At 43.7% G+C, this 12,203-nt stretch overlaps 1 protein-coding gene across 1 annotated transcript in view; it reads right to left on the minus strand.

Annotated features, from left to right (window-relative positions):
* The window catches only part of atp10d (ATPase phospholipid transporting 10D), a gene marked incomplete at both ends in the record, with an annotated part of 49,522 nt that extends 40,414 nt beyond the window's left edge, over positions 1-9,108 (minus strand). The window contains 2 exons of the mRNA XM_080537744.1: positions 6,155-6,349; positions 8,846-9,108. Of these exons, the coding sequence (XP_080393870.1) occupies positions 6,155-6,349; positions 8,846-9,108 (458 nt within the window). The remainder of the gene's footprint in view (positions 1-6,154; positions 6,350-8,845) is intronic.
* Positions 9,109-12,203: the final 3,095 nt, after the last annotated feature.

Below are 12,203 nucleotides of genomic sequence, written 5' to 3' on the forward strand. Positions count from 1 at the left end.
GCCACTCCTTCACGTCATAAACCAACTCAAAGTTTAACTTTCAACAACTTCCTTTAAGGAATAGGTTGTGAAATCCTTGACGGGACCAAATGAGTCAACGAGGAACTGTATGGAAGAGGTAAAGAGGTGTTCCACGCTAACAAAGAGACAATGGTCCCGCGTTGATCGTAAGGACTAGGGTGACACTCGCTGCTCGCTATGTGACGTCATGCTTGAACTTTGATCCTGATGTTGCTGGAGTCCCATTACAGTAAAGTCATAAAGATAAAGTCCTACGAACATGAACCCCTAATGATGTCACCAGGGGGGCTACGGTCTGTCTATTATTAGCAGTATTTCCCCACCAGTTTCCAGCCACTGTGAGGGTAAACGGTAAATGGTAAATGGTAAACAGACTGTACTTATATAGCGCCTTTATCCAAAGCACTTTACAACGGCCTCTCATTCACCCATTCACACTTTAAACTATTAAACTATTACTACAAGGTTAATGTACAGATTCTCAGCTTAATACTTTTGATGGTATTTGTGTACATATTGGTTTCAGCAAGTTTCCCCCCCCATAGTCCCCCTGTTTCAGGTGAGTCAGGTGTGCCGTCAAATGTGGACGCACAATGTCCATTGTCTAATATTGACTCTTTGCATTTGGCTTTGTAGTCTGCTGGTGTCCGTCACCATGGCGACCAATGGGTTATTATATATTAGGGTTAGTCAATGAAGGTCATGGAAGCCATAATTAGGCTGAAAAAAGACAGAAAAATGTATCTGAAATATAGCCAATGTTCCACTCTGACGGGCGTCAAATCAAAACTGAAATTATGGCTGATAGATCATCACCAATCATGTGACCACTGACCACCGAGACCCAAAGAGTTTTTCTTTCTTTAATTTTTTTTATGATGTAATGTTTTCTTGAGTGTAATTCTGAGATGTTTTTATTTCCTGTAGTTCTGTTTTAGGTGATTTTACTACGTCCTGTAATTCTGTTTTAAATTGTTTCTAACATCTGAGGCCGTATTTCCCCTGTGGGTTTACCTGCCCAGGGACTGCTGATGTAGTTTAGCTACCCAGCTACTTCAGGGAGAGTCAATGACTGTCCATTGTCCCTTTTAAATAAACGAATAAATTAATTAATTAATAGTACATGGAATGGCAAATCTAGTATGAGGTCCTGGCGTTTTGAGCATACTACACATTTGCATACAGGAAAACGTCCTAACTTCCTAATCATCTGTACTGGAACCTCCTATTAGACACGTCAGTATGACCTTTGGGACTTGGCCAGATGTGATACGACGCCACGCCAGGATGTCACAGCAGGACTACGTAGAGTAAACAATGGTAGGAACTCATTAGATGTTGGGCGCATGCCGCATGCACAATGTCGCAATATACACTTCCCAGGCTTCCCACGCGTCACGCCCCAGAACCCACCTCTGAGATTAGATTAGTGTTAGTTGGGGTGGGATGAGGTTAGAGACTGATCTGAAATAGGTTTTTCATTTCTTCTCTCATCATACGTTTTTCTCAACACCTGACTCACTGCACTAACCCTGCCAGATGTCCTGCACTTTATAAGTTGTAAATATTGACTATGTTTTTGTCTTGTGGTTATGTGTGTACATTGTCCATTGTGATAGTCATGTGTAATGTGTGTAATGTGTGTATGTTTGATGTAACTGACACTGCTGTATTGAGCTTTTCCATCTGTACCAACAACAAATACCGACCTAGGTCGTGTGGTCATTAAACGATTCATTCATTCATTCTTTTTTTGAGTCTAATTCTAGTTTTTTACTCTAAACTTCTATAATGAACATTAGATGTTTCTCTGTCTGGCTAGTTTACTAACTTCATCAGCTGCCACCTTTAGAGTTAGAGACTGTTAGTAGTTTTCCAACTCTTTGATCGTGTACTTGTCTGTAAGTCGTGAGTAGACTTCATTGTCAGTAGCATTTCAACGAGATGCTATGGTATCACAATGCTGTCAATAAAAAATGTATGCTATCAAAAAATTAATTAAAAAATAAAAATAAAATGTATAGCTGCCACTGGAACTGGCTAACTTGTCACATTCACTGGATGGGGCTCTTCATCTCAGGCTAAGACAACGACCCAAAACATACTGCAATAGCAACTAGTGTCAAAGAGTGGAAAATCATTCAATTAGCTTCAGATTAAAATCCAACTGAACAGAGCAACTCATTTCATTTCATGATGATCTGAGTTTAGACAAAAAAGGTTTCAAAACAAAAAACAACTGACAGGCTTGGCAGAGCATCACCATGGTTACAGTACAGGCCTGGCAGAGCATCACCATGGTTACAGTACAGGCCTGGCAGAGCATCACCATGGTTACAGTACAGGCCTGGCAGAGCATCACCATGGTTACAGTACAGGCCTGGCAGAGCATCACCATGGTTACAGTACAGGCCTGGCAGAGCATCACCATGGTTACAGTACAGGCCTGGCAGAGCGTCACCATGGTTACAGTACAGCAGGCCTGGCAGAGCATCACCATGGTTACAGTACAGGCCTGGCAGAGCGTCACCATGGTTACAGTACAGTCCTGGCAGAGCCGTCACCATGGTTACAGTACAGGCCTGGCAGAGCATCGCCATGGTTACAGTACAGGCTTGGCAGAGCATCGCCAGAGGAGACACCCAGCTTCTGGTGGGGTCAGGGGTCACAGACTTCAGGCAGTGAGCATGATTGTTGACGGGAAAAAAAATGCTTCCCTGTCCCATGACATACACAGGGAACTGCATATAGACTCCAGAACATTCTACACATCAGCACTGTAGTACATTTTATTTTATATTTTATTGTTTAGTATGGTAGAATACCAAATCATGTTCCTAACATTAACAAGCTTGGTCCTCAGTTTCAGAAACATGCAGTGTTGCAGTGGCTGGTCCTGATGTTACTCAGAGGATATGAGACAAGGTGAGATCATACTGGCAACTAAATTATTCCCAATAATTATTTTTAGCAATTGAACTTACACTGAAATGAGCGTAGCAACACAAAATGGCCTTTAAAAAGTATGTTGGGTTATACATCTGTATATAAAGAGGCTAATACCAATCCTCTATACTTGTAGAGAGTTCTGTAGCAGATGAGAAAGACAAGGAAGGAAGTGCCTCTGAGGATGTGAGGAAATGTGAGGTCAGAGGCAACTTGAAGTTATTCCCAGAAATCATCTGTAGCAGTTTCAGCTGAAATGAGCAGCAGCACTAACATCAAGTGGGATGTTTTATTGCATAATCAGGTTCCTGTCTTCAAATCAAATCCTGTTTGTTTCATGCTTGTAGATGTGTCTGAGAGTGAGGAGGATGAGGAGAGACAGAAGGGGAAATGAAATGCAGAGGAGTTCTTGTCAGAGGACCCAGGACTATGGCCAGAGAAGCTAACTACTCAGCAGATACTTGTTGGCAGACTGGCTGGTGAAAGTGCAGACATGACCAAAGTGGCACCAAAAGACATGGAAGGCAAAGCATTCCCAAGCTATCTTCAGTATGTCAAGTCGGGCAATGGGTGTGAGAAAGTTAGGAGAGACTGACTTATTCATAGTGATAGTGCGAAGGCTCTGTACTGCATCCGATGCCTTCTGTTCTCCCATGAGCAAAGCCATCTACAAGTGCACTGAACAGCAATAATGGACTTAAGTTAGTGAACATCAAATGGCACCGCACATGGCGAATAAAGTTGAATTGAATTGAATTGAATTGAATTGAATGGCTAACTACTATCTCAATGTCCACACTTGTACACGATAAGATAAGGCTATTGTAGCTTCATTTGTTTGATTAGGCTAAATGTTTGTATTAAATACTTTGATATTGGATACATGTGTACGGGTGCAAGTAGCGAGACTATTGATGTGATAAGATTGTGATTGATTGATGTGTATGCGCTGCAGATTCATTGACTGTATCATTGTTATTTTCACACAACGACAAACATGTGATACATGTTCCAGTTTTATTCTTTGAACAACAGAATAGCAAACGTTAACAACATCTATAAATGTACACTATATGGACAAAAGTATGTGGACACAATTATGGCCTGTTAGGGCTGTTTTCATGGTTTGGGCTAGGCCCCTTAGTTCCAGTGAAGGGAGATCTTAATGCTACAGCATAAAATGAGATTCTAGAGAACTGTACGCTTCCAACTTTGTGGCTACAGTTTAGGGAAGGCCCTTTCCAGTTCCAGCATGACAACGCCCCCATACACAAAGTGAGCTCCATAGTGACATGGTTTGACTTGGTCCATAATGACATGGTTTGATCCATAATGACATGGTTTGATCCATAATTACATGGTTTGCCAAGTTTGGTCTGGGAGAACTTGATTAATAATGACATCTTGGATGTAGACGTAATGTAAGTGTGGGGGATTGTCGGAGTTGACATTACTACCAAATGAATGAAAATTCTATTTTACGGTATTGTCTCAATTGGGCCTATATTTGAATGATTTTCTGGGTCTAGCAGCACGTGCATGGCCAGTTACGTGCATGGCCAGTTACGTCTGTTAGACCCCAGCCCCCCCAACCACAGTCTGTTAGACCCCAGCCCCCCCAACCACAGTCTGTTAGACCCCAGCCACCCCAACCACAGTCTGTTAGACCCCAGCCACCCCAACCACAGTCTGTTAGACCCCAGCCACCCCAACCACAGTCTGTTAGACCCCAGCCACCCCAACCACAGTCTGTTAGACCCCAGCCACCCCAACCACAGTCTGTTAGACCCCAGCCACCCCAACCACAGTCTGTTAGACCCCAGCCACCCCAACCACAGTCTGTTAGACCCCAGCCACCCCAACCACAGTCTGTTAGACCCCAGCCACCCCAACCACAGTCTGTTAGACCCCAGCCACCCCAACCACAGTCTGTTAGACCCCAGCCACCCCAACCACAGTCTGTTAGACCCCAGCCACCCCAACCACAGTCTGTTAGACCCCAGCCACCCCAACCACAGTCTGTTAGACCCCAGCCACCCCAACCACAGTCTGTTAGACCCCAGCCCCCCCAACCACAGTCTGTTAGACCCCAACCCCCCCAACCACAGTCTGTTAGACCCCAGCCCCCCCAACCACAGTCTGTTAGACCCCAGCCCCCCCAACCACAGTCTGTTAGACCCCAGCCCCCCCAACCACAGTCTGTTAGACCCCAGCCCCCCCAACCACAGTCTGTTAGACCCCAGCCCCCCCAACCACAGACTGTTAGACGACCCCAACCACAGTCTGTTAGACCCCAGCCTCCCCAACCACAGTCTGTTAGACCCCAGCCCCCCCAACCACAGTCTGTTAGACCCCAGCCCCCCCAACCACAGTCTGTTAGACCCCAGCCACCCCAACCACAGTCTGTTAGACCCCAGCCCCCCCAACCACAGTCTGTTAGACCCCAGCCCCCCCAACCACAGTCTGTTAGACCCCAGCTACCCCAACCACAGTCTGTTAGACCCCAGCCACAGCCTGTTAGACCCCAGCCACCCCAACCACAGTCTGTTAGACCCCAGCCACCCCAACCACAGTCTGTTAGACCCAAGCCCCCCCAACCACAGTCTGTTAGACCCCAGCCACCCCAACCACAGTCTGTTAGACCCCAGCCACCCCAACCACAGTCTGTTAGACCCCAGCCACCCCAACCACAGTCGGTTAGACCCCAGCCACCCCAACCACAGTCTGTTAGACCCCAGCCCCCCCAACCACAGTCTGTTAGACCCCAGCCCCCTCAACCACAGTCTGTTAGACCCCAGCCCCCCCAACCACAGTCTGTTAGACCCCAACCACAGACTGTTAGACCCCAACCACAGTCTGTTAGACTCCAGCCACCCCAACCACAGTCTGTTAGACCCCAACCACCCCAACCACAGACTGTTAGACCCCAACCACAGTCTGTTAGACCCCAGCCACCCCAACCACAGCCTGTTAGACCCCAGCCACCCCAACCACAGTCTGTTAGACCCCAGCCACCCCAACCACAGTCTGTTAGACCCCAGCCACCCCAACCACAGCCTGTTAGACCAACGGTGTCCAAAAGGCGAGGCCTCTTCCGGAGCCTCATAGCCAAAACTCAGAGGCAGACAATTGACGACCATACAGTACACTCGTGTAATGTGACGTAACAATAAAAGTTGAAACTCACATGCTATAGACTCGGGCGATGTTATTGTTGACCTTCTTGTCGAAGCGGTAGCGCCGGTAGTCCTCCAGGGCGTCTTTGAAGGCGATGGCGATGAGCACCGCCACCAGAGGGATCATGGTGATCTCCTTCTGGAACGCCTCCACCACGGGGACCCAGTTCAGCATCACCAGGAACAGGAAGTACAGGTTCGCTGCCCTGTGGGGAAGAGGAGGGAGGCGGCTGGGTCAAGTTGCCCCTGACTGTTATTGCATTTTTATTTTATTTTTTTATTCCTAATGATTATGTTTACGATTATTGGGGGACGGTAAAACTGATACAAGAACGGCACTTCAGGGTAAATTCATTCATGTTTTTTGTTTTTTTTTGCAATCGTAAGCTGATTTTTAAACTCTGACAGTATCTGGGAATCTGGGTGGATGGCAAGCTGTCATTTAGATTGCATATATATTAACTTTTAAAGAAATTGAAACCAAAGTTGGCATTCTTTTATAGGACTAATCCTGCCTCACTCAGAGCTGTCGAAAACAGACTATTCAAGCTACGTTTTTATCTGTTTTAGATGGTGGTGATGTCATTTGGAGCACTTTGAGCTGCAACGTTTGCAGGAAAAGCGCTATACAAATAAAAACGTATTATTATTATTATTTATATGCATGCTGCTCCCTCTACGCTAAAGCCTCTTGATCATCTTACCACTCTGCACTTTATCTTATAACTGGTGGTGGTCAGAACTCACCACTGCACCTGTATCAGACTGTTGGTTGGCCTTCTCTGGCTCTGAGAAGAGAGCAACGATGCATTGTGTTTATTTATAAAGCTTTACTTAATGAATTACCTGGGTATCTATTCTAACACGTTTTCTAAATTACAAACTGTGTACCTACCATGACTCCTTGGTTTTAAATATTCTGTTTGTTAGGACAGAAGTGGGTCGAATGGCATTTTAATATTACGCCCCATATAAATGGAATAACCTGCAGATCCTGTTAAAATTGAAATCATTTGATTCCATTTAAGCACTTCAAAAGCCTTTTGTATGACTCCATGCATTCTGAATGTTCATGTGCACGTTGATATCTGATCTGTTATTTGCCATTCTGTAATTAGTTTCCTGTGTTTATGTTGTTTACTGTGTAGATTTGTATTTTTATCAGGTCGTCATTGGAAAAGAGAGCTTGCTCTCAACTGGGCCTCCCTGAATAAATAAAGGTGAAATAAAAAATTAAAAAATAATAAAATGTTCTATGGAAGTGCCCCAGACCAAAAGTTCAGTATGGAAGATCATTCCCGATACACAAATAAGTATATCCTCAGCTTTAGATCTCACTACCCATCGTCCATCGTAGACTGAAGACCCATCTCTTCATGTTACACCTTAACTGCTCCTCCTGAGACATCTACTGCCCCCCAGCACTGCGTCTCCTGAAGACACCCACTTTTCCCCTCTACTGTGTCCCCTAAAACTTCTATTGCCCCCCTTGTAGTGTTTCTCTGTTTCTCCAGTGTCTATAAAATAAAAACCTAGGTTTAGAAGAAGGTGATAGAAGAAGGTTTTTCCTTCTATCAATGGCCCCGGGCCTGAGCTGGATTACTCTTCCTGCAACGAATAGTGGATTGATGATTCACTTGCTTAGTCAAATGTGTTGATTGTAAGTCGCTTTGGAATAAGGCGTCTGCTAAACGCCAAAAATGTCAAATGTAGATAAGAGAACCTTGACCTATGAGCCAGTTTCCCTCCCTTGACTAAAAGCTGGGTGGATATGTTATTTGTTAGTTAACTTGTAGCTGTTTGTCACATTACTTGTGACTAGCGTAGCTTAAGTAAAGTACCCGTTAGAACACGAGTCCACACTCTGAATGAGCTCGTTTCAAGTGAATTCACAACAAACGTGATGATGGTAAATGCAGATGCCCTGCCTCCTGTGTTAGGATGCACCCCTACCCTTTCTCTCAGACCAAGTACATTTGGGTACTTGCCGACAGCAAGTACAGATACAGAGTACTCATTTCTAAAAATGACTTTGATTATATTTTTTACATATATTATAGGAATATATAATTATAATTATCATATTTTAAACCTAGATATACAGTACAGGCCAAAAGTTTGGACACACCTGACCTTCTCATTCAATGCGTTTCCTTTATTTTCATGACTATTTGGTACATTGTAGATTCTCACTGAAGGCATCAAAACTATGAATTAACACATAGGAATTATGTATTTAACAATAGTGTGTGAAATAACTCTAAATATGTCTTATATTTTAGATTCCTCAAAGTAGCCACCCTTTGCTTTTTTGTTGTTAATAAAATATATAATAATAATATTAAATATAATATGTGTTAATAATAATATGTTATTATATATATATATATATAATATTATTATTATATATTTTATTAACAACAACAACAAATTATTTTATTAACAACAAAAAAGCAAAGGGTGTCTACTTTGAGGAATCTAAAATATAATACATATTTAGAGTTATTTCACACTTTTTTGTTAAGTACATCATTCCACATGTGTTCATTCATCGTTTTGATGCCTTCAGTGAGAATCTACAATGTAAATAGTCATGAAAATAAAGGAAACACATTGAATGAGAAGGCGTGTCCAAACCTGGCCTGTACTGTATATTTGCGACCTGTGTTATTCAGCGTGAGGTCGGGGTACTGGGCTCTCACCTGTGGAACTGTTCAAACAGGTTCATGGGGATGAAACTCAGCAGGTTGTACTTGGTGGTGCGGATGCCGTTGCCCTGACAACCTTTGGAGGAAGCGTGGTACTCCGCCTGGTGGGGTCCGTAGCGGGCGAGGACTGTCCTCCGTTTGCCAGTGAGGCGGAGGCGTGCATTGTGGGTCTCCGGGGAGCTCTGGGTGGGCAGGGCTGCAGGGGCAGAGTACCAGCCGTGCCGCCAGCGGTGCCTCACCCAGTGGAGCTGCTCCATGGAGGTGGTCCACAACCCCCCGTCCCCTCCCCAACACCTGGACGACTACACCTGCTGGTCCACAACCCCCGTCCCCTCCCCAGACCTGGACGACTACACCTGGTCCCCTGGGTGCCTCTCACTGTTCAGGCCTCCTGTTTGAAAGAGAAAAAGTACAAGTTAAAAGTTTAGTTTTTGTGTTTTCCACAACAGCGCTGTTTAAAAATACAGACAGACATAATTCAATTCAGACCTTGATTTATTCTCGAAAGGACAATTGGGGTCACCCTCATTTCCAATGTCGTCGAGACATACAGATTATTCAACATGTTAATAATAAACATAAATCAAAGAATCAGTTTACAAGGTAAACATAAGACATAATAAAATAAAGACAAAGTAGTGAGTAATGGGGGAAAAATACAATATATAAACAATTGCAAACTGTTGCAGGCAGATCAGCAATTACATTTCTAAAATCTCCCAAAGGATATAGGATATAGGATTTAGGATTTAGGATTTAGTGTCATTTGAGAGTGTTAATAGGGGCCATAGTTCCAATCTAGTAATGATGTAAGAAAAGGAGGTAACTTTCCGGTAATACCAACGTTGATTAGTTGATACCAATGTTTATTTTGCCTATCTGCCGGAGAAGACCAACCCACTTTCCCCCAGTGATAAATCTGAGAGCAGAATGATAGAATGACAGACAGAATCCAAAGGTTTAAGAGTTGAAGGAGCAGCACCTCTATAAACCACATCTCCATAACCCAGGACTGATAGAAAGACTAAGGGCCCTATTATGCACTTCATAAGTCTTAAGCAATAAGACGAGGCGGTAGATCTAAACTTAAGACGTGGAGGCGTGGTCAAGGCCACTTTGCTATTATGCGTGCGGTAGTGGGCGCCTAAGACCCGGCGCTAGGCCCAGAAATTAGTCATGGGTGTGTTTTGGGCGTCTTCTCAATCAACCCAATCAGCGTGCCAGGTGCCATTCCCTTTAAGAACCGGCTGCGTTAAGTCATAAGCGCTATGCTATTATGCAGTTCATAGGCGCTAGACTTCATGCACGTTTTGAAACACGAGCGCGCCTCCGCGGTTTGCGCATGCGCGCTGACCCACTTCTTAAGAAGTCGGTCGGCGCGCATGCGCAAACCGCGGAGGCGCGCTCGTGTTTCAAAACGTGCATGAAGTCTAGCGCCTAAGAACTTTTCAAACCACTTCTTAGCGCTAGGCGCAAAGTCAGATCGCATAATAGCAGGGGCGCCTAGTGCACTTCATTAACATATGAACACTCCCACAATGAGTAATATATGCACGGGAGTCTTACGTCTTATGTGTGGGCGCCTAGCGACACCTGCATAATAGCAGTAGCGCGTATGAAGCGCATAATAAGGGTGGCGGTAGGTCTTAACCTGGCGGTGCGTCTTAATTAAGACTTAAGACGGCAAGTTAAGAAGTGCATAATAGGGCCCTGTAGCTTCCACAACCCTCTTTCTGCACTGATTCTGTTCCTGTATAAGAAACCACATTTTTGCCTCAATTTACAAGCAAGATTGTCTACATGACATGTTTCATCTAGCCTCTTCTTATCCACGGACCCAGATGGGGATCCGAAGTGATATAAAGAGTTTACCTCGATCATTCTCTTCATCGATATCACATTTTTTTCACAATTTTGCATGCTATACGATGCCACATTTTTTTCCCGAGACGGTAAACACGGCCTAAGTCACATCCAGTCTTCTCCAACTGGAGAATATGTCATGTCCGGTTTCAACGCCAAATTTCCATACCATTGGTCGGCCAACCCCCCCCAAAAAAAAAAAAAAAAAAAAAACTGATACATGAGAAAGGTCAAAGGTCAAAGATGGTGCCAAAATATCTCCAAATGGCCTAAACATATAGGTGTCCACCTAAACATACCTGTACTAAAACAGGTACAAAGTTGCATTTGCTCACATTACTAGCATCAACTTTGGCACAAGTACTAATAAGACCCTGGAGTACTGATTCCTAGATGATTTGGGCTTGGTTATCAGGTTTCCAAGGTGATATTCACTGTAAAAGCTGTTGTTTTTTTAAGCGGAGACTGAATTTGAGATGTTTTATAATGTTCTAGCTCTATTTGCTCTGACACAGTAACATAGATTTTGATTCTGACACTTCTACAGCCACCCCACAGGTGTTAGCTTTCATTTGATAACAATATCATTATGAAGGCCCTTGTGATTGTGGAGATATTCTATATTCACTGTGGGCATGTCATTTCGAGCAGAAAACCAGAAAAATTAGGTGGATAAGAAGAGGCTAGCCAGATCCAAAGATATTTATGTTCTGTAACCTATTCTATGACAGACCCATTTCTAGTCGAATATGCAAACTATTTTGAGCAATATCTCAGGCCCTAGAGAACACCATCAATTTAGTTGAGTGCAAGCTTAAGGCCATTGAACTCGTCTAGCGTTAAATGAGAGTTGTAGAATGTCAATAGCTGATTGTACAGAGTCTGCAGTGCAGTAGATGTAATCCGCGTACAGATGAGCTTGACAACCACTAAGTGATACAATAATGTCATAGCTCTGGAACCAACCGCAAGCACTGCTATGAAAACCAACACTGTCTATTAGAAGAGAATGATCAACCGTATCGAATGCTTTTGACAGATCAATAAATGGGGCAATAAATTGTGGGCAGCACAATGTTTATTTTTGTCCAGGGCGGATACTATCATTAACAACTTAAAGTGGTGGCTGAGATTGTACTATAGTTATCTCTAACTTGGCGATAGTTATTACGGTCGTTTCTTTCCTCACCTTTATGTAATGGAAAAACATGAGCCGTTTTCCAAATACTAGGAACTACGCCTGTTGACTTAGAAAGATTTAATATGCTGTTTGTTCTGCAGTTACTGAGGCGGCTAAAAAAGGATCCAAGTTATCCTCCTCAGTTGACTTCCTGGTATCAATGGAGCAACAACTCAACAACACTAGTAGAAACAAGTCAACAACACTAGTAGACACAACTCAACAACACTAGTAGAAACAGCTCAACAACACTAGTAGAAACAGTCTCACAACAAGTCAACAACACTAGTAGAAACAGGAACACTAGTA

The sequence above is a fragment of the Nansenia antarctica genome (genome assembly GCF_963989245.1).
Source record: "Nansenia antarctica genome assembly, chromosome: 8".
NCBI classification, from domain to species: Eukaryota; Metazoa; Chordata; class Actinopteri; order Argentiniformes; family Microstomatidae; genus Nansenia; species Nansenia antarctica.